Genomic DNA, 23,070 nt, shown 5'->3' with positions numbered 1-23,070 from the left:
CCACCCTCTGTAGAGATGTCAATCCATTACCTAAACTTTCAGAGTGCTTCAAGACCACAGATTAAACCACAGCATCCTTTTTTTTTTTTTTTTTTTTTTTTTTTTTTTTTTACACAAGAGGTAGAAAGTGTCTAGCAGGTGAGTCACCAAGACCAGACCCGCATCCTTTAAGTAACACATGCCTCCACTACTGGTCAGCCACAGCTTCAGTCACATGTTTCCAACCCTATTTCAAGTCAGTCTTTTGTTCACCAAGAACCAGATGGAAACAAAATTTCCCCTGCTACTTCACTAATAATTTATAACAGAACTGAAAGAACTGATCTGCTACAAAAAAATCCAACACCCAGGCACTTTTGAATTAATTCCAGTATTGTATTTTGCAGCCAGATTTCTAGGAAATGTTGTGAATAATCCAAGTAATTCAGTGAGGCTTTGTTTTTATTTATTGTTTTGTTTTTACAAAACACAGCAGCACGTGGAACTTCAGTTCTGTACCAGAACTCACAGAAATCAGGAGTGTTCATTTTATTGTAAGCCTCCTGATAGTCAGTTCTCAGAAATTTGCAAGAGATCTGCAAGCCACCCCCTCTAAGGTTCTCCATAGGTAGCAGTAGTGCTTCTCCTCTCGGTAAACTGAGCATCTCATCAGGGGAAACCCATTGCAAAGGATTTGTTCCACAAAGACATTTTGATTAATCTCCTAGTTAAGCTACCGATTCTAAGATAAAGACAAATTTAAAGAAGAAAAACCCCCACAGCACACTTACCAAACAGAACTGCAAACTGAAAAACAAGAACGACCAGATAAAATGTATCAAATCATCCCAAGCCAGACTGGGGCCTTGGAGCCCTTCAACACAGCTGCAATTTATTGTGCCAGCAAAACCAATTAATAAGTCAGAGAAGACCAAGCAGTGAGGGATTTGCTGAGGAAGACAAAAATTTATGCTGCAATATCTGTTGAGCCAGCTTTAAAACAATGCAACAATTCAGATATCCCCAGCACTATACTGGGACTCCTTCATTTAGATTTTGCAAAAGGAACTATAAAGCCTCCGATTTTGCGTCTTAACTGACCCAAGAACTTTCTCTGATAAGAAGCTCATCATACACTAGCAGAATTTAATCACTTGAAGCTAATAGCAATGCCTTTAGAGCTAATCTACTTGTAGCAAGCGCTGGATACTTCCCCACCACCACCAAAGAGGATGCAGGAGCCTGACAGCCAAGAGACAATGTGGGGCTTGATGAGTAGTTATTCTGAACATTGATTACCAAGCTGCATTTCTTCAGGACTCCAATTATCTTCAGGTTTGCATTGGCTCTACACAATCATCTCATTAGTCACTTAAATTTGCCAAAAGCACCACTCATTTGACAAAACATTGCTGAAGATTCAAATGACTTCAACACACAGCCTACTCATGGGGCAGGGCAGGGGGGACACCAAGTATTACTGAGCTGTGCCAGGTTTTGTTTATTTGCTTGTACAAGAGGCTTGTTCCACAGACACAAAAGGAATAAACACATGGATTTTCATCAGCAAGATGTGTCAGAAGACAACTATCATAATGATGTATATAGGCTGCAAACAGAACATGGCCAACAGCTGCCATCATACCTGCTGCCACCACACTGTCCATCAGAAACTTCTAACTGGGCAAGCACAAACTTACCTACTTATTTTTCCTCTTAATGTTACCTCTGTAAAGCAAGCTACTAAACAGATTATTTTTTTCTCCCCAGTCATATTGCAAGTGTTTACCCTTCCTCAATGCACCAAGGGCCAGAAAAGCAGCTTTCAGTCAAGTTCTTCCAGCAATAGAGGAAGACCAGAGTATGCTGGAAACTGGAACTTGTAGCTAAAAAACATGGATTCCTTTGAATAACTCTCCAAATTTTTAGCCAGTTAAGAAGTTAACAAATAGGTTGGTACATGGTTTGGACCATAACAACCCTCTGAGCTTCCAGAATAGTCATATCATTCATATCAGTCATATCCCTGGAAGCATTTAAAAAACACATACATGCAGTACTTAGCAACAGGGTTTACTGATGGACATAGCGGTCCTGGGTTAACAGTTGGACCTGATCTCAGACATCTTTTCCAAACTAAATGATTCTATGATATTAACATCCATTCACTAGAAAAATCATTCCCAGGCTTTCCTCAGCAATTAACAGAGCTACAAATTATTAATTACTTCAGTAAGTTTTTATGAACAACAAAAAGGAGACTCTTACAAAGCAGTGCTTTTGGCTTGCAGCCAAGATTACCCTCACTACAATGGTTTAACCTAAAACTGCAGTCTCAGCTTTGAAGTTTTAACATTGCTGCAGCTGCTATTAAGAGCACAACAAGGGTAAGAAAAGAGTGAACTGGCAAAGGCAGACACAGTCTCTGAACAGAGACTCAGATATGGTCAGAAACAAAAACATCCCAATTACTAAGGATACAGAAAACCATATGTATATGCAAGATCTCGGAGAAGATAAGCAAAAAGCTCAACTGCAAAGAGCAACAGCATCAAAAGATGTTTCTCAATGTTTCTCTATTGAGCAGGGGGGGAGGAAACCAAATGCTAAAGGAATCAGATGAAGAGGTTGGTTGTTTTTTTTCTTTGCCCTCCCCAACACACAGCTTAGTGGGTTGGTGGGGGTTTTTTTATTATTATTTTAAAGGTGGGGCAAGAGCATCTCCTGGTCTCCACAATGGACTAGCAGATCTGGACAAGTGGTGCCAAGAAACAGCTTAATGACTACATAGCTCCATATCAAAACAAGTAGTATTGAAACTATGTGAAGAGGTAACTTCTTTCTCTGCAGTTTCCTCTAGCCCTGATTAAGTTTTTGAGTAAGTCTTCAAGAATCTGAGTGCATGAAACTTCCACACAGAGTGCCAAAGCACTGCCTCACAGAGAAATGTGAATATTCACACTAGCAAGCCCTGAGATGTGCTGTCTGTATATTCTGCACAGGAACACACAAGCAATCAGGCAGCAGAAGGTGACTCATCACTCAGCGGCAACTGAACTTTTAGAAAAGGTCAGTTTGTAATGAGGAATGAGAATGACAGCAGATTTGAGCGTGAAATAACCAAGAAATCCACTGTATTTTCAATCACAATTAATACAGCATTCAATACCACATGCAGGCTGAAGAGGAACTTGCAGGCAGCCTTCCCTCGTTCCCCCAAAACATGCAGAAGCACAATAGGAAAGAAGCATACACAGTTTCATGAAGTCCTTATTTAACAGTAGCTCTGAGGTTCTGTCTCCTTAAGATAAAGGAGGAAGCTGAGTAATAACACAAATAGGGCAGAAATAAACCCTCACTGCCATGGCACCAAGTTGAAAAAAAAGCATATCTTATAGAAGAGCTTTGCACAGGGAATGCCACAACTACAAGTATGTGCTCTAAAAACACATCTGCTTTTCAGTTGGTTTTTTGTGTGTTTTGTTTGGACAGTTTGAAGAAGACAGAGTCCTAGAAAGGGGCATGTAGAGCTTTCCTACGTAAGATGCTAGGACAGCCAGCTGCACTTGTGTTCCCTGTGGCAGGAGATCTTGGGGTGAAGCAGGTAGCTCCAAGAGACAGCCACCTTTGTCCTTCCTCCAAGAACAGCAGTATTTTTCCCCAAGCCCTTACACTTCTCTCAGCCAAAAGCTGGAGGCTTAATCATCTCTCCAGGTCCCAACCTGGTTCACCTTCTTACATTCCCAGTACTAAGGAAAGGACAGGGACATCCCAAGGGGCTACAAACAAGCCAGGGAAGGTAGGAGCAGGGCTACCCAAACCTCATGCCTTCAGAAAACCTCCTTGAGGTCTGGCATGTATTTCTGCCCCTCCTGCAACTCAACCCAGCCTTCTGAAAAGACCCCTTCCTAGAGATGAGAGTACTTGCTTCCAGTTTCACCCTTTTACTCCTAGAAATTGGATCCATATTACGCTTTCAGGGAAGGCAAGCGAGCCAGTGCCAAAGGAAGCACTGGCAATAGCAATGCTGGATCTACTGCAGCTGATGTCTGGCAGACATTCAGCTTCACCCTTCCCAAATGTTAACCTGAGACTTAGTCCCCTGCAACAAGAAGGATGAGCCTTGTGACAGCCACAAGCATCTACAGGCCAAAGTAACTGGAACATTCTAGTCTTCTGCTCTCACCATTTGGAAGACCTGAATACTCCAAGCACTACACCTTCCCCCAAGGGCAAAAAGCCTCAGGCCCTTAGAGACTACATCCTCAAGAGGTTGATCTTGAGCAGAACTCTCAGGCTGGTCTCTGCTTAACAACCTTCACACACGCCATTACTCCAAAATCAGTAGAGAATTTGGGACTTCACTGCACTTCAAGTCTGGTTGTGCGATACTTTGGCCCTTTATCAGTACAGTATCTCTAAGAGCTCAGCCACCTTTGTTGAGACAGATGATAAAAGTTGCCAAATGCCACAACTTAACCTTGCTTCAAAGAAAAAAAATAAAATCTTAGCAAGCACTTTGCACTGAAAGATGTATTTACCAGAGCCATCCAACATTTTCCTGATGCTCTTGGCAGGTTGTCTCCAAAGGGATTTGACACCTACACATTATCTCCACTCTAGAAAAAGACAAGCAAATACACCTGCCAGCCTGTATTACAGGAAAACATGAGAGAACTTGAAAAACAAGGAGCCACCCAGAATAGTCACAGATGACAACATGAAGATGATTATTTACTGTTTTGAATATCTAGAACATCTAAAGGACTTAAAAACGCAGAGTCTGCTTCCAGTACAAGATTACACAATCACTGTGCAAGGCTGTCTTTGCATGCTGCTTAAGCTAAATGGTTTTCCTATCACCCGTTTCAAGTTCTCAGCTAACCCCGTAGTGCAACTCTCCCTCCAATAAAGCAACACTATGTACAAAACAGTCAAATAATACTTGCCACTCTCTTCAAAGAAGTATCCATTTCTTGACATCGCTGCTGGTGGAGACTCTAAAAAGACAGAAAGAGAGGAAACATAAGAATCATCAAGATGCTGAATATCTTGACCTTGCTGCTAAACTCGCTGTTAGCCTGGATTACAGCAGAAAGCCAGTCCCAAAATACTGCAGGCACCCAATTCTGCCAGATGTGGCAACTTTAATCTTTTGCTTATTGACTTCAGCATTTACCAGAACATCCTATAGAGTCACTGCCTGAAAAAAAAAGTTAAGCAGTCTCAGGCTGGGACCACAAAACAGCAAGACTAAGGTCAGGACAAGCCTGATCATCTATCTCAGTGACCTATCAAACCTGAACAAATGCATCCAAAAATAATACAAGCTAAGCATCTAAAGGCTTTTATCAATAAACGTAAGCCATAATGAAGTCCAGGTTGTAGCTTATGCTCATCTAAAATGCAGCAGTTTAATTTAGAAAAAACAACACAGCTTAGATGGGAACAGCATTTCACATCCTATTCTGCTGCTCCTAATCATTAGGATATCCCAAAACAGTGCTTGGCACTTGATGATAAGCACCAGAACACTGTAGCCCTCCTTGGCCCGCTTCCGGAGCTGGGGTCCTGCAGCAAACCCCATCTGCACCAACAGGGTCTCATGAGGAAGCCACAAGCGGGAAATAACTCTGACCAAGAGCAAACCCCCAAACACAGCAACACCAGGACTGAATCCCCAAGATTCATTATGGAACATGCTTTCTTATGTAGTGAGTCAGTTCTGCAATTAACTGCTGGCAAACTGGGTATTTGCCATGCAAAGAGATGTTCAAACATCACAGGAGCTACTGCTTTCAGGTGTGATCAAAGTCTGGTACCCAAACCCAGCCTGGTTGGTTTTGATACTAACAATATCTGACAGTTCAGACTGCGTGGGCTAGAAGCAGCAGCTTTTCTGTACAGGTGTACGCTCCATTTTATGATGAGCTAACAGAGTGCTATTACAAGCCTTGAGCAAAAGTCACCCAAGCAGCCCCTTCAAAATCTGCTACTAGATGCTGCCTCTTTATATGCTTCTTCCCAGCCAAAATGCAATCAAAAAGAGGAATAGATTTGTTCTGTCTTTCCCCACTTCATTAGGCTAATCAAATGTTACCTACGCAAGCCTGGGATGAATTTGGGCCAACAAGGAAAGAGGTTTTGCCTGCTTTATTGTTCTACAGATTAGGCTTCCTGCTTTTCGTTTGAGGTATGAGACAGTTTCCCAAAGACCCTTTCTCTACCCCATAACTTTTGGCTTACAGGTTATGTGCTTTTTTTTTTTTCCCCTTTCACAGTATGCCACATTTCAAGCATCATAATTCATCACTGTCCACCGGGAGCCTTTGTGCGCAAGACGGATACAAGTCACATCACTGACGGTAGCACCTTCCAACCCTAACACTTGTCACAGCCCAGCGTGGCTCCGATCTTTCAGTGCAGACAGCACTCGGATGACCATAAAAAAAAACAAACACCAAAACAAACAAAAAAAACACACCACAAACCCGAGGGCAATTCAAGTGTCTGGTCCAAGAAAGAAACACAATGTTCCAAGTTCATCCCAGAACAATGGGTTGAAGGAACAAATGCACAGTGGCCAAGGGGCACCCATTACACGAGTCAATTGTTTCCCTCCACCTGGAAGGGAAGGAGAAGATCCATCCAGACCGATTAGCATGCTAATGATCAAAGGAAAGTTTTATAAAGAGGCTCTTATTGTGTAATGATTGCATTTACGTATTTCAGAGCAACAAACAAAATATGCCTAGGCAGATGGATTACCCAAGGAACTGACATTCCCATCAGGATGGTATATCAATTTCTCATTTTTATTATGACTTCTGAGGAAGACTGAAGCAACATGCTCAACCTTCACTAGGCAAAGTGAGACACTGTCTGCTTTTTCTTTAACACACCTATTTCTATGGGTTGATAATGCCCTATGAACACAAATTCAGAGTTGGTTGGTTTCTTCATTAGAAATACCTTCTAACCGCCGCATCACCTGGGCTCACATTGCACCTTTATGGGAGACTCTGGTGTGGTTGTTGCTTGGACCAGGCATGAAGAGGGCATGGCTGGGGTATTATAGCAGGCAGTGCCATTTCATTAGGTGGCACTAGTTCCTCTGAGTCACTAATGAGCAACAGTCCCCTAGGCAACATGCTCAGGCAATTATGTTGGAGGTGCTGTTTTTTCAGATGAGTCATAAAACAGAGGTCTTAACCTTGTAATTAAAAATGCAATGGCACGTTTGGGGGGTGGGGGGTGGGGAAGTCAGGCATTCACCCTACTAGGTCCTGGCTAAAGTCCAGCCTTGATAATTTGTCTTCTCCCTACATAATGCTATCCCATAGGACCAATGGGATTCAGACTTCAAAACAGGCTTGTTGGAGCCTTTTGAAAAGTTGCTACAACTCCCACAGAAGGGGCTACGCACATTAACATCAGGAACACTGTGTAACATGCCCAGGAGGCAAAAGGTGATGGGGTGTTTACACAAGTCCAGACACATGCACAGAGCTTTGGGACTAGCTTAAAGGTCAATGCATTAGCAGAAGTAGAGGTAGGAAGGGTAAACTGGGGCCACATCATCTGCATCTGAGAGTCTAGAGAAAGCAGCATCCACCTACCTTTTGAACTGAGCAGAACAAAGGAGAAAGGTTTGAGTAAGAGTGCAATTAATATCTGTCATCCTTATGCTGTTAGCCCCTTTCTCCCCGTATTTCCCCAGTCAGTTTAACACAAGCAAGCATAGCTTATGTTTTTGCGGTGCTACCTAAAGACCATGCCAGCTAGACCATACTTCAGTGCATGCTCAGTGGCAGTCAACAAGGCAAACATCAGTAGGTTCCATATGCCTCGCCTTTCACAAGGCTTACGGGATTTTAATATCCAAAGTCTCAGCTCCTTAGTCATGTTTTGCTGAAGAAAGGAGCAATGGGTTTGAGTTGTGCAGAACTGACAGCAAGGCAGGGCCCTCTTTCTCTAGCAATAAGATACATCCCCACAGCCTGATGCACACACACCAACCTGCATTTCCTCTCCCCATCTCACCTCTGCTCTCAAAATTAGGAGGTCAACCGAGGGGCAGTTAAAAACAGTACAGTAATCAATGCAAGTGTTTAGCTTAAGGGAGCCTGGGCAGGAATACAAGTCTCCAAATACCTTAGAGATCAACACTACAATGCTCCAGGGGTTTGCTTGAAGCAGCAGAACTGTTTCCACAAAGTACAAATCAGCCCCCTGTACTAGCCTTTGCAGACCTACGGCCTGAAAAGCACTTTATTGCCACAGGGTGGGAGTTCCCCTCTCCCCACCAGCACACCACATCCCTCGGGTCCACCAAGCCCACGTTGCCAGTTCCTATCCCCCAAGCATTCTTTCAGAGAGTTCATCAATTCAAGAATTCGATGCAAAGCAATTTCGGCAAGACATAAGGTCAGGCTTCTAGAGACAAAGCTGGAAAGCATTATCCCAAGGAGCCAAGATACACAGCACAGCAACTCACTCCCGTGCCTCTAGTATCTTTCACCAAGAAGCTTATATCCTCACTCTCCAGATTCTGCTTTCTCATCCAACGCCTACAAGAACAACCAAACTCCCTGATTGCTCTCCCTTTCTAAAGGCAGAAAAAGATGCCATCTTCTGTTATCTGCCAAAAAGCACATGTGCATTAAATTCTGACAATTTAAGGAGTGCTCATTTTTAAGAGTTAATTTCCTCCAGCAACTAAGTTTTTACTGCCACCCCACCTTATTCCCCACAGGGATATCTTTTAGATGAGACTAAATTGGACAGGCATTAAAAGTGTCACTACTTAGTTGTTCTTTTAAAGGAAAGCTTCTGACTAGTTTCTCATCCCTTTATGAGTGTTGAATTCAAAGGTAAAAGTGAAGAGCTGAAGCACTGAAATGCTGCAAAATGGAAAACAAAGCCTGTTGCTAATAGGGATACGGCTCAAGATTTCAGAGGTAAGTCCTTCCCTTGGTGCAACTGCAGTGACTCCAAAAGCCACCGAGGGGGAGGTATATAAAGTTTACTACTTAACTGGTAGGACAGTCAAGTTTGCTGTCGTTTAAGTTACTTGGTCTTAGGACTAGGACCAATCAGATGATCCACAGTGGGAAGCAGCAGATAAGAAGTGGGTATACTTCCTGATTTCTTACATTCTTACCATTTTTACAGTTAACAACAAAACCCTACCGTGCCACCCTCCATTATTAAATTCCTGCGGGGAACGTGTCTCAGATATAATAACCCATTTTAACTCTCTTGTTTTAGGGTTAGTAATAAGTTCTCTTGAGCCTTGCAATATTATTCCAATATTAGTGGATTACAAACAAAAACACATTCTCTGGATACTTCAGTAACTCAATTACAATGTTCTGCTGCTGGCATCTTCCAAGTAAACAGCCCTTTGCAGCACAAGCCTTGTATTGAAGGCAAAGCAGAGCTCTCTAACAAGCTTTCTACAAGTGGTACTACAGACTTTGGCTTTTATGACTTCCCTCCAGTAAATCTCTCCAAGTTCTAGTCTCTTGATATTTAGTTGGAGTTTATTTTGAGGCAACACCATTTTTGAGTTACTGGAAAAGTACTTCTTCATTTACAGGCCCTTTAACATCGGCTGCTCTTGGGTTGTCTCTGAACACAGGCTGCCTGTACATCAGGAACATTTACTCACCCTGTTAAGTACTGATCAGAAAACATTAGGTACCTTCATGTTTTACTCAGGGTGTGCTCCAATATCCCGATTTCCACCACCTTCTTCAACATTGTTTTGCTGGAACTCTGAAGACATTTCTGAAACTCATCAGCACATGCAATGTCCTTACCTTAAAGCTGAATAAAGCAAAACACTGCAGCCTCCTAGCAAGAAGTTACAAGAAGAATCACTTGTTCAGCTGAAAAAGCCTTTAGACTTTCCCAGTTTCCTCCCAGAAGGAATACCAATTCTCAGTGTGACAGACCAAACTACCCAGTTATATGGAAAGAAATCTACTTTCCAGAAGGCATGTAGGGCCTTAGCTTTGAAGCAAGGTTTTAGCCACTCCAAGCTGACTTCCAGGACTTTGTCAGTCAATGCTAAAAGTGTCCATCATTACCATTAAGTAGTTCGGAACCAGCTTCCCTACGTGATGGGGAACGTTGCAGTTAGTAGCACTGCCTCAAACAGCTCTGGGACCAAATCCAGCTTGAACGAATGTATTGTCTCATCCAAGGCTTTGATCTGGGAGATGATGACAAGGCTACCTCTGCCCAAGCCTCCACCAGACCTGGTGTTCAATGTTAAACTCTGAGCTCACTCATTCTTTGTTCTCTCCATCCCACCATGAATTAACATCACAGGACAAGGGAGACCCCAGCTGCAGAAATGACTGGGAAGCTGCACCCAGATTCACACAGTTTGGGGCAAGGAAAGTGCCACAGTTTATGTGCTTCAGATACCCAACGACCAAAGGATGCTGCTCCCCTCCTCCACCCAAAGTAAGCAAAAAACCAGACAGACTCAAAGGAAAAAACACATACGCAAGGAATAATATCCCCAAGGAAACCTGCAGGACAGGACTTATTTTTATAAATTATGTGGAGCATTAACTGAAAGGAGCATGCAATTGAGAGTTTAAAAGTCTCTGTATGCAGCAAGAGCTCAGCAGCAGGAGGACGAGGAAGTCTCAAACTCCTTTCGTAGCACAACTGCATCATCACAGAAGAATAGGCAGAGAGCTCCACAGGCAGCAAATCGGATCACACTGACCAGTTGATCAGTTCCAAGTATATCAATAGCACAGGATTCTCCCACAAAGCATCACCTGTGCTCTTAAAACATGAGACTTTGACAGTTTTCAGGGAAGAACCAAGCACCAAGATCTCCTGGTGGAGACATTTGCTGCAAATTACTTAAAACCATCCAAGTCAGCAAGAATGATTGGACAGCAGCATGCTAGAAAGCTATTTTGCCTTACATTATCACTTCTTATTTCTATCTACACCTTCAGCAGCTGATCACTTCCCAGAGCCCTACATACTTCAACTGGAAAACACTGGTGAAAGCACAGCTCATACTGGCACAGAGCTGAAGCATGCTCCTATGTTGCTGGTCTGGGCAGTAACAATTGACATACAAGGCAAAAGGTTCAGATTTTACTCTGTTTTCTCTGCACCTAGAGAAGCATAAAAAAAGGAAAAAAACCCAAACCACACAAGTCAGGGTTTCAAGACTGGTCACTGTAATTCAAGGAAGTGTAAAATGAGTAAGGCATGCTTGTTAATACTTGGACAAGAAAATGGCTAGTTAATACTGTGTACAAGCACTGCTGCCTGTGGCAAACCCCAACTTAAAACTTCCCCCAGAAAGCATCAGTTTCCATCGATAAAGACAAAGGAAAACATAACAGAAAAAAAAAAAACCACAACCCAAAAAGCTCAAGAGGGGTAAAAAGACCTTTTGTAAGTCATTAAATGGGAAATACCAGCACTGCTATGTTCCAGGGAGTTTTATCTTGAAGAGGTAAGGGTCAGAATCGACTAAAGGACTCTTCTTCTCTACAGCCTCGCTCTGCCTGCCAGCACCGCGCATGCTTTCTCAGCACAGACACACATCCATCCACATTTCATCCCCGGCAGAGGCCGAGGGAGATAAGCCCTTCCTTTCATAAGGTACACCAGAGCCCTACCCTCCTCAACTTATCCTTTATTCATTTCAGTGGTGTAACTGCAGGCAAGGGCTAACACAGCCCCATAACAAGCTACCCAGGTCTGCAAAGGACCAGCTGTGGTGTTCCTCCTTCCCCGGTTATATCCACAAGCCCATCACACATGTCCAAACATCTTCCTAACACTGCTTTCTACAGCACTGCTTGAAGAGTAAAGAGTTAGCAATATACCAGCCATCACTGTCAAAGCCACGGGCACACTCCAGCCAGTACTTGCAGGAAGGGCAGGCTCCCCTCTGTCTATATTCCCCTTCCACACTGCTGCCCCCCAGTTTTCTTCTCAGCTTCTCATCCTCCTTAAAGTTGTCAAGCCTTTGAAAAAACACAGCCAGATGCTGAAGGATGGATGAGGGACTCACCTTCACTTGCCATGCCTAGGTTTAATGAAGGCAGCAGTATGGGGTACCAGCAGACATTGACACAACTTCATAATAAAAAGGGGATTTTTTGTTGGAGACCTTCACCTAAATGGGTTGATTAAAGTGTTGTCTGCATGTAAACACCTACAAGAAATCAACTTTTGAGGTCTTGAAAGCAGTCTAGAAGACAGCCATGACCGGAAGATTTAAACCTACTCCAAACACCTTCACCTTGGTAAGCTTTTAGAAAATGAAGCGTTGGCCAGAGCAGACCCTGAGAAGGATGGTGCTTTTAAGTAGCCCAATCCAATGACAAATTGCTGCTTTAGCCAAGAGACTCAGACATGCAGGAACGCAAGCTTTGCCCTCCTTATGTGTAGACACAGCCAAGTAGTCTAGCAATCCTCAGTCCTTATGGGAGAGGATGCTTCTCTTAAAGAGCACTTTTTAAAAGCATGTTTAACATGCTCCTGCCACAGAATTGCATAGATGTGTTGCTTAACCTCCCTGCCCTCCTACTAGAAGTATCCCTATATGATTTTCACCACCTCTTTACTTCCCACAAGGGTTTTATTTCCCAAGAATATTCATTTTTAGGACTAAAAGGTCTGGATTACCAAAACTAAGTATCTCTAACACCCCTGGGAAGTGTCCCATTTCTCTGATTTTTGGAGGACACAACTCCAGCCCTCTGACATTTCCTAGGCTATGCATGGTGCACTAGTCACTTGGACATAAAGCTTTGCTCCGTAGAGCTATCTAAACATTGTCCTCCACCACAGTGCGACCACCCCGGCATGCCAGTCCTGATCCAGGCGGAAAAGACAACTTTATAGCTTCGTGGCTCAGCAGGCACTAAAGTATCGAATCCAGGATTATACGCAAGGAGCTGGATATTCTTCTGATTAAGGGAAATGGTATGAGGAGGTCTTAAATCATGCCACCATCACTCTGGTAAACAAAACCCCAGAACTAATTTTCACAGTTGCTGGCTGTGAAAATAGAAAGCATCATATTGAAAGGATAAAGCAAGAAGCATCCTCCTGCCTGCTCACTGCCAGGCAAACACACACCCACACACAAGCTCAGGGATCAGACATGTCTGCTTTCAAGGCATTTTCCCCACTGCATTGAACAACTCCCCTCTTCATCCCTTCCCCAGCTTCCTCCAGAACACCCATCTCAATAAAACCATCTAATAAAAGATCACTGGTAGCTGCTGTCACTGCTGCAGCTGGAGACTGCCCTCCGCCACCCCCACCCCCCCCCACAAAAAAACCACAAAAACCCAAAACCAACAAAAAATACCCCCACACAACAAAAAAGATCCAACAAACCAAACACCAAACCCATGCACACCAAAGGCTGGTGGCAGCAGTCCTGGGATTTACCAGCATCACCAGGCTGTCCAGGTTGACTCATCACATTTTAGCCTACCCGAGCAATTAATATCCGAGGGTGCCTCCCAGAGGTGAGCCACAAGAGGAAGCGACCCTGTAAATGGAAAGCCGTGCAGCTGCTTTGCTAATGGGATATCTCTTCCTCTGCCGCTGGGTTTCCTGGCCAGCATCTCACAGGTGAGCAGAAACTGAGAAACAGGGGAACACCACCACTTTAGGATTTGGCTGGTGGACAGACAATTTGGGACATCTGCTTTTTTTTTTTTGTTTTGTTTTACACTATTTTTCCAGGTTGAAAAGGGGAAGTTTTGTTTTGTTGGGCCCCTAAAAAGTGATTTAAGAGTTGCAAGGATTTCTTCCTTAAGTGCTACATAGCGAGGAGTGAAAGCCAATACCTCCAGAGATCCCACAAGCTGGCAAAGGCCCAAGAACAGACCAGTTGAGGCTTTTCAGTAGACTTTTCCTGAAACATTTAAATAATTTAGAAAGCATTAACTCTTACTGACAGCTTTTCAGACAGATCTTTCACTTACAGGGCCCTATCAAAACCCTCCTAATTCTCTAATCAAAAAGAAGGGGGAATAAAGAGATACTGCAATGGCCCCAAATCTCGGTCAGGCTTGAATGGGGATTCTACGAGGTGTCTGAGATTATTTTTTTTTCTGAAATGCTTTCCTTGTACAGGCAGTCTTCCACAGGCCACCACCTGCCACTTACCTGCAGTGGTACTGTGTAAAACATGCAAAAATGGTTGAGACAGTCTATCAATACTTCACTTGCTAGAGGCTATTCAGAGGAAGGGAGCTGTTCCCTGCAGCGGTTCAACTGTGTTAAATACTGTAAAAACTAAGCAGCAAGGTGTAAACTAGTAGCTATAAGACCTCTTCTTTAGGGTAGGTAGAAAAGATGCCCCAGCACCACCAGATTCACACTCCAGCATCCCTCCAGGGTACCAGGGTCATGTTTTGGAACAAAGTGTATTTCTAGAAAGTTTTTATCTCCTATCTTATTGCCACCAGAAATAAAAACAGCTGCTAAAGAGGCAGCAGTGGCCGGGTCAAGCTTTTGCAGCAAGTTATTCCTGTACCACTTCCCACCACCACCACCACCCCCACCCCCCTTCCCCCAAGAGGCACCTATATGGAACAGGAGACCAGTTCCAATTCACACAAAACCAGAAGTCTGGTCAAAACCAAGATCCGTACTGGAAACATAGAAAGACAGAGAAGTAGAGCAGTGAATGCAGCCACCTGATCACCAAACACATTTTCAGTTGTGTTGTTGTTCCAGGCAAGACATAGAAAGACACCCCCCATCCCACCCCCATTGCCATTAAAAGTGAAAACAGTCTAAAGGATACCCAAATGACAGCCCAGCTGCCCTGTGCAGCCTCAAGCATCCCCCCCCAAACAGGGATTTCAAGTCCCAAGAGGCTCTGCAGGCTAGAACAAATCACCCCATACAGTTTCTACGTCTAGGAGCCACAAAACAGCAGCAGTGACACCACCACCACGGGCAGGGGGGACAGTCAGCAGCACCAGATCTGATTTTGCTGTCCATCATCAATCCAAAATAAAAAAAAATAATGCCCCCGTCCAACGACAGTGATATTCATTAGGACATCGTTTATGGCTCGTCTACATGGCTTCCATGGCTACAGCAACAGGGATGATGTTTGCTAGCATTTTAGACAGATCACATATATGCATTCTGTTTTCACTCAGCACTGCACTTTCCCCACATGAAACATAAGTATGTAAAGCCCCACAGGCTGTTAGGATGTTTTAGCATTAATTAGAGAACAATCAGAACAGGCAGGATCTCTTGTGCTCATCTCCCCATGCATGTCTTGAAACTAAATTCAGACCCTGAAAGACAGCATCCTGGTTAATGTAAATTGAATTCAGAAGGTATTCTCCATCCTTAAACACAACAGCACAGAGACATCCGGCACAGGCAATAGATATCACTAAGCAGCAAAGCCCATTGAAAATACATCAAGTACTGCCTTACTTCAGTGAATTAAATAATTAAAGAGCTGGCAGAGCTGGTTTTCTAGATTTTCTGTCCAAACGCACCACACAATAACAGTAGTTCTTCAGTTTTTTTTGGTTTTTTTTGTTCGCCTTTTTTTTTTTTTCTTAAGACCATAACTTACCTGCACTACTTCCTTAATAAAGATGCTGTTTGAACAGCCTCCGCTCCCCTGCTGGCTGCTCCCCCTGAGCCACCACACTTGTTCCCAAATGCCACTTGCTCAGGTGGCTGAGGCAGCGATGTCTCGTGCTTTTTCAATGGCTCCAATATTAATCCATCCAGAGCATCTTTCTCCCTCACTTCCAATTGGCGAGCGGCAAATGGGTGGAGTGAGAGCGCAACCCATTAGCTCCCAGATGGGCACCTCCACCCCAGCTCTCCCAAGCCCAGCAGCGATGCCGATGCCGGCGAGCCGCTAACTTCACGCCTGCGAAGCACCGCTCCGCATGCCACCGGCCAAGGCTGGGCTTTGGGTTTGCTCCTCCGGCCACCCAGATCCCACCGCCTCTGGGAGCTATTTGTCTCTGGTAGCAAGGAAGGGAAAAATAGAACAATTAAAGCGACCCTGCGCTTTGGAACCGTTGGGTTTTGCCGGATGCTGCACGGAGAAAGCCCCTGTGCCTCCTTAAAAAAAAAAAAAAAAAAAAAAAAAAAAAAGGCAGCTTTGTGGCAGCCAGGCTCAACTGAAGTGAGAAGATACTGTACCTTACAGACAGAAGTACAGGGAAAACAAGAGGATGTGAAGATGTAGGAAGAACAGAGGAGGGGGGAAATAAAACCTGCTGCTCAGAGGTAGATACAGCAAATTTCTTAAAGATATAGCTGCTGTACTCCGCGAGCACGGTGCCTGCCCAATCGCAGGGCTGGGCTCTGATGTTTTTTCCACATTACCCAGCATAACAGCTCAGCCGACTGGGCAGCAGCAGTGCAAGGGTTAATGCATGCATTCAACGAGAAGCCTGCATAAGGGAATGAGAAACCGGGCAACAACTCCGTGTTCTAACAGCAAGTTGCAGAAAATAGAGCAGAAGGGTCCTCACCCCATCTGAGGAGACTTACATCCAAGCCTGTCTGCTCATCACTCGACTGTCCTGTAGCTAAAAAAGCTTCTGAGAGAAGATGCCACATCCCCTGCTGTGCTGTCTCCCCCTGTTTCCCTGCCCCGCCCCCCCCCCCCCCCCCCAGCCTATTTACTCCTTCATGTTCCTTACACTTCAAGATTTTTAATAACAGCCAAGTCTCTCCCAGATGAGTATTTAAAGCCCAGAGGAATGGTCGGTCTATGTTGGCAAAAAAAAAAAAAAAGCGCACCCTAATGCCCCAAAACAACATCAAGTTAACCTTAGAAAAAGGAGAACCCTTAAAAAAAAAAAAAGACAAAAATAAATAACAAGTTATCCAAATGCTGGCAAGACTGGGTCACTCCCCTCACAGTAACTCTGACAATTACTGTGACTTCAGTAAAAATTTCCCAGTGATCATATTTACCAGGAGGCAGCAATTGTTCCCCAGCATGAAGCAAGGCAAGGCACAGCACGGCTCGGGAAGAGGCATCACTTTTAGCAGAGGGATTCAGTCAGAGCCACATACCCCCGTTTTCAGTCCCTGCTACAGACTTGTTTCCGCTGCATGAAACCACAGGCAATGCATGTTTTTAAACACCTCCTACGCATTTTCTCTGCTGAGACTGCTCATCCAGTCTCCTCCATTATTTTTTTTTTTGCATGCCACCTGACGAGCTTTTCCAGGTAAGGTGCATCATATTCAGACTATTAATAAGATGTAAAGGAAGTATACCATGGTTCATAAAATATCTGACTGTGGAAGAGACCCTTGGAAGTCTCTAGCCCCACTCCTTGCTCCAGGCAGGACCACCCTCAAAGCTAAATCAGGCTTTTTAGGACCTTGTCTCATTGAGCCTGATATCTTCCCCAAAGAAGTTTTACAGAGAGTCAAGGCTCCTGTCCTTGGGATCAGCAATTACAGCAGAGCTCAGCTTCTAAAACAGGAGGATTTACTGAGTTTCCCCAAATCAATTATTTGCAGTAGAGCAACATGTAAAAATTTTAACCATGCTGATGTTAAAGGAACTTCCCCGTAGCAAGACAAATCTGCAGAGGATCTTAATACCTTCCCCTATACCCACACTTGATACCTTTAATAACAGTTTAAAGGACAGCGCTGACAGCATCACAGCCCTAAGGGTGAAACGAGCCCGCCTAGCCTCCAGCAGGTATTTCAGGTTTCACACACTGCTGGATTAATTTCACCAAGTGAACAAGCTTATGAAACAAAAAACTGGCTAATATCAGTTTCTATTTTTATTTTTTTTTCCATGCTGAGACTGTTTGTCAGCTCTCCCTGGCCAGCTTACCCAGACACAAGGGTGCAGCAGGTACTGGATCTGCTCCTTGATGGAGATGACAGCTGCCAAGCAAGCACCACCAGGAGAGGTCCAAGAGAAGAGTGCATCAACACAACCACACCAGTGCATCCACCAAGTCCTGCCTGTGTTGTCTCCCTCCTTACCTGCTGACTCCAAAGCCCCCCCAGATCTCAGCAGGCTTCTCTGCTGCCCCATGCCACCCTCCTCCGGTCCCCAACCCTTTCATCCCCAGTCACGCACCGTCCACTGGCCCACTCCACCTCTGTGTCACCAAACGTTGTGGCCACCGGGCCAAATCCTGCGAAGACCCAGCACTCGACCCAAACTGCCCATAGGGCGAGCGGAGAAAGGTGAGCCGGGGATAGCAAAAAGAAGCTGGCTCCATGAGGACGGAGAAAAGAGGAGAGCCAGGTACGAAGCAAACCGCGTCTCCCTTCACCTCCTTCAATGGGTACTGTTGGGACATGCAGTCTCAAAGCCTTCTCCCCGAGAAGTTCCTTTTTGGAGAGGAATTAGCGCAAAAAAAAAAAAAAATTGCTTCAAGCAGCCCCGCTGCTGCTGTCACAGCCCAGCAGAGCAGACTGGAAAGGCTGCGTATTCAGCCTGTATTTAAACGCCCCTCTCAGAAAGCAGAGATGCAGCACAGGAAGAGACAAATTCCAGCTCTGCATCGGGCTGATAAGCCAGGTTTATAATATTCAAGAAGTACTGGCATTACTACAATTCCTCCCCCGCCCCCCAACGAATATCTTGTGCAGTGGCAGTAGCTTGTTGTGCACAATAAGCAAAAAAAACCCCCAATCCCTAAAAAAAAAAATAATTTAAAAAATCAGCCTGTTCCGGTGGGAACAGCCAACACGTTGAATAAAACAAACACACGAGTGTTAAACCCTGGGGATGCAATTAGGCTGCAAGCAGGGGGAAGAGGTGTTTAACTCCTGGAGAAGGAGACGGCAACGGGCAAGAGGAAAAGGAGAATAAACCCGATGCCTGACACTGTGCTCTGTGGGGTGCTTTTTCCCCAGGGGTGCGAGCTGAAGCAAAAGCTTCCACGGCTGCAGTGCACCAGCACCTGCCCCAGCACCAAAGGGGCAGGAAAGCCACCTCATCCTCAGCCCCCAGATTGCCTCCATCCTCCTAATTTTCCACTCATCTTCCCCATGAGTGGGTAGCACCCGGTAATAACTCACTCCACCTTCACTGTTCAAAACCCACCCGGCAGCATCTTGAAACAAAGGTTGCCCAGCTCCAAGCACAGACCCGCTGAGATCTCTCCACCAGCTTTAAATCCAAGTTTCCCCCCCCCCCCCCCATCACAGCCCACATCACCAGCTTCTGTCCATCCCCCACGGCATGGCTGCAGGGATGCCCCCAGGGCAGCCAAGCCACAGCCCCTTCTGCTGCCATTTGCATCAGGTCCTTCAAACCTGGGGAACCAAAACACACAGGAGGAAGAGAAGTTCCCACCCAACACAAGTACAAAATCAGTGTTACCTGCTCCAGTGGCCTGTATCAGGTTTTTGTGCTTATCTCCCCATTTTCTTGCAGTTTTTCAGCAGGACATCTATAAGGATTGGAACTGGACTCCTTCCTCTGTGCCCTACCCAAACCACAGCTCCCACTGGTTCACTAGAGCTTGCAGACCCTTTCTCAGTAACATACAGTTAGATTGAAGCCCTTGGTGCTGCTTTTTGATTATTTTTTTTAACTTCAAGTCAGAGACAGGGATGAATTTAGAAAGGGGTAGCAGAAAAACCCCATGGAGTTATAAGTGACAGCTAAGCACTTTGATATCAAAGCCAGCACTGACAGATGCAGAAGCCCACAGTGCTCTGCTCCAGGCCTGCATGGCCAGCATGTCACTATGCTCTGCAAAAAGGCTCTATAGGGAGCTTATCCCAGATCATATTTAGAAAATTATATTGCATTAAAAAAAAGAAAACCCACACAAAAAAAAAAAACAAAAACACAACAACAAAAAAAGCCCCGAGTTTTTCAGTTTCACCAGGTCCCAGCACAAACTCCTGGAGCAGCTGCTTTGCAGATTTCATGATTACAAAACAATGCTCAAACCCAGTTTAGGATGAACTTTAAGGAATTGCCTCAGCAGTCTCAGTTTTAACCTCACTGCTCTACATCCTTTGGAGCAGACTTCCTACTCTGCCTTCGCAGTGACAACACCACACCTTGTTCTCAGCGGCTGCTAGCAGCGAAGGTAGCTTGGATTTAACATATGCTGGATATCTGCTGGTGTGCTTGGTAGTCATTTGCATATTTAGAGGATAGATGACAGTTTCATGATGATGAGTCATTAAAGCGTCCCAGAGTTGTTTACTCCCAGAGAAAACCTACATAAGGAAGCGGGATTTTTCTAGAAGTGGTTTTACATTAGGAAGAGGTAACTCAAGTGCCACCCAAACAACAGCAATAGCTTTTGGATAGCAACTGCCGTGGCTTCCCAGAGACACGTAAATCACAGTGTAATATTAGAATTACTCACCACCCACCCACCCCACACCCCCACCCCCACCCCAGCAAACAGCTTCCCCCCCAGGTGTGATTTAGCACCTGTCTTCAGGAATGAAGTACATATGCAGAACATCACCACAGTTCTGCAAGGCAAGGAGGTTTTAGTTTTATATAGTCAAATAAAAACAGCACCAGGCTAAGTCAAGTAACTCTAGACTAAAATCCAACTTTAGCTAACCTCAAGCTCCCTTCTGCAGGAAATATCAAGCTTTTCACTGACACTTCTCTTTTTTAAGACAATATAGAAAGCACACATTCCAAAACCTTTTGCCTTTAGGAATCAAGGCATTTTCATTTTCACTCAACATAAAAATGCAGCTTGCTTTAACAACTGTTTACAGCCTGAAATGATTTACTACAGTTTTACTAGAAGTCAAGGCACTATGAGTTTACATACAGATATTTATGCCACTGGGGGAGTCAAGCGAGCACTCCATGTAAAAGCCCAACTCCTAATTCTAGCTGCATTCATTTAAACAAACTGAAGCACTCAAATTGCCAAGGAACACCACGAGAGCCGGAGCGGAACTGCCTCCACGGTACCTCATTCTTACAGAGCAGCAACTGTAGAAAACCCACTGATATTTCTAAACTAGAGGACTCCAGCTGAGATGAATTAGCCAATGCATCTCGATTATAGCAAGGAAACTGTGATGCGCAGCTCTCAGGGGTGGTAGCAATGAGCAAGGTTACAGTGTAGACAAGACCAAAGTCTTGCACTGCTTTCCTTCCAGCCTCCAAAAAAAAACCCCACCAAAAAAACCAGCCACAAAACCAACAGCCGCCACCCAAGTGAGAAGACTGAAATACTACTGGATTTATCCGGGGGTCAAGCAGTTTATCCCATGCTTTAGCATTTGAGGGGCAGTAACTCCGCAAAGGACAGAAGAAGCTATGTCCACACCTAGAGAAAACCCACAAGAGAAGCCCTGCAAACATTACATGTTGCAACACTTTGGGGAAAAAAGTTGTATGTTTGCAGTAGATCACACGGATGTTGCCGATGGACAGCCGGTCTGCGCCAGCAGGTCTCCAGAGGGAGAATGACAGCCATGGACATGGAAACCAGCAGCGCAGAAGAAAGCTTTGAAGAAAAACATCAGATCTGAACCAAACTCTTTCATTAAACCGGGAGGGGGAAGAAAAGAAAAAAGGGCACAATCCTTCCTGAGAAAAGATCCTCAAAAGAAGTTTTTGAGGACCAGCCTCCCGCTCGCTGCTTTGCAGGAAAAGCTGTTGTGCCACCTACAGTTGCTTCTACTCTAGAACAAACTTTCGTACACGAACCCAAGTCCCTGTCATTTAATTTAGTGTCAAACCAGTGCTAACGCAGCCATGCTGATTAAGGAAGTGCTTCCTTCGGTAAGGCAGCAGGGCTAGCACTTCAGAAAAATAACTTTTTCAAGTTTAGCATAAAACCAAAGCGCATTTCCAAGTGTGTTTAAACCCGCCCTATCCCTGCCTTTAAAAAAAAAAAAAACAACAAAAAGACACACATCGCTGGAGTTTTTGCCAATGCACACGGACTGCCCAAGCACTTTAGTTCAGCTTGAGCCATATAGTTCCTTTTTTTTTTTTTTTTTAATTGCCGTTTTTACACTTTTAGCAACATGCACTCAGGCAACCGCATCCGCAAGCAAGCACCGGAGTGGAGCTAGCCACCGCACCGTGCACTCCTCCCTTAGCTCGGTATAAACAAGTACCAAAATGGGGTTGGGGGTGGTAGCCACTCCCAGAGCAACAAGGCAACAAGTTTTACATTGCTCCTTCATTCCCTGGTACTTTTCCCACACCGCATCCGCGCACCCTTCGCCGAAACATCCCGCTGCTGCCCAAGGAGACCAGATTCGAGGGGTGTCACCCCTCCCCACAGACCACAGCAGGGTCCTCACCAAAAACCCTTCAGCAATGATGCAAAACCGAAGGTCTCCCGGATTTCTGCCCCTCCCCCCGGCACCCATCCAAGCAAGGAAGCAGGATACATCCCCACCAGCCCACCCGCCTCAGCGCATCCAGGCGCCAGCCCCAATCCCTCTGTTGCTGCAAAAGGCAAAGCTGGGGTAAAAAGCAGGGCGGGGGCCACCCCGCAAAGTGCCGGCAGAACTCCTCACACTTGTGCCCCCCGGGTGCGCCAGCGCTGCCCCTCACCGCACGGCTGGAGGTGGAACACCCGGCTCGCTGCCATGGCTGCCTCGCCTTACTCCGCTCATCCCCTCTTCATCTCCACGCTTTTCGGGTGCTCTTATGCTTTCGAGGGGCTTTCTATTTTTTTTTATTATTATTTTATTTTTTCCCCCGGTGAAAAAAAAATAAAAAAGGGATAGTTCAGGGGAAAAAAAAAAAAATACAGAGAAACTCCGGGCGCAGGAGCGCGGGCTGGAAGGGGAAGGGACGGCGCGGTGGCACACCCCTGCCCGGGTCCTAGCGCCCTCCCGCAGCCACTGCCCAGCGCGCCGCTCCGGCCCGGGCCCTCGGCACACCCCGCAACAGCCACAGGTGCGCTCCGAAGAACTCCAAAGAAAAGATTTAAAGTCAGTTCTCCCCCCTCCCACACCTACACTAAAGCTCGTCACTTAAATAAATAAATTAATTAATCAGTTTTCACTTTTCTGGGGATGCAACACTACTAGAAGCATTAGGTAAGATGCTGCTGCAACTGCACAGCTGGGAAAAAG

General features: G+C 45.1%; 1 protein-coding gene across 5 annotated transcripts in view; it reads right to left on the bottom strand.

Annotated features, from left to right (window-relative positions):
- The window catches only part of SLC4A11 (solute carrier family 4 member 11), a 97,039-nt gene extending 74,332 nt beyond the window's left edge, over positions 1–22,707 (bottom strand). The window contains exons 1-2 of one of the 5 annotated variants that reach the window (XM_040590902.1): positions 22,544–22,707; positions 4,929–4,979 (exon numbers count right to left, since the gene is read on the bottom strand). In XM_040590902.1, coding sequence (XP_040446836.1) covers positions 4,929–4,979; positions 22,544–22,580 — 88 coding nt within the window. In that variant the 5' untranslated portion in view covers positions 22,581–22,707. Of the gene's footprint in view, positions 1–4,928; positions 4,980–5,158; positions 5,435–15,601; positions 15,703–18,106; positions 18,394–22,543 lie in introns of those variants that run through there. The other 4 variants (XM_040590883.1, XM_040590893.1, XM_040590911.1 and 1 more) reach the window with 4 other exon arrangements.
- Between the last annotated feature and the right edge of the window lie 363 nt (positions 22,708–23,070).

Source organism: Falco naumanni, chromosome 1, assembly GCF_017639655.2.
Source record: "Falco naumanni isolate bFalNau1 chromosome 1, bFalNau1.pat, whole genome shotgun sequence".
Lineage (NCBI taxonomy): Eukaryota > Metazoa > Chordata > Aves > Falconiformes > Falconidae > Falco > Falco naumanni.
The sequence above is the reverse complement of the archived record's forward strand: the minus strand, read 5'-3'. Positions and strand labels throughout refer to the sequence as shown.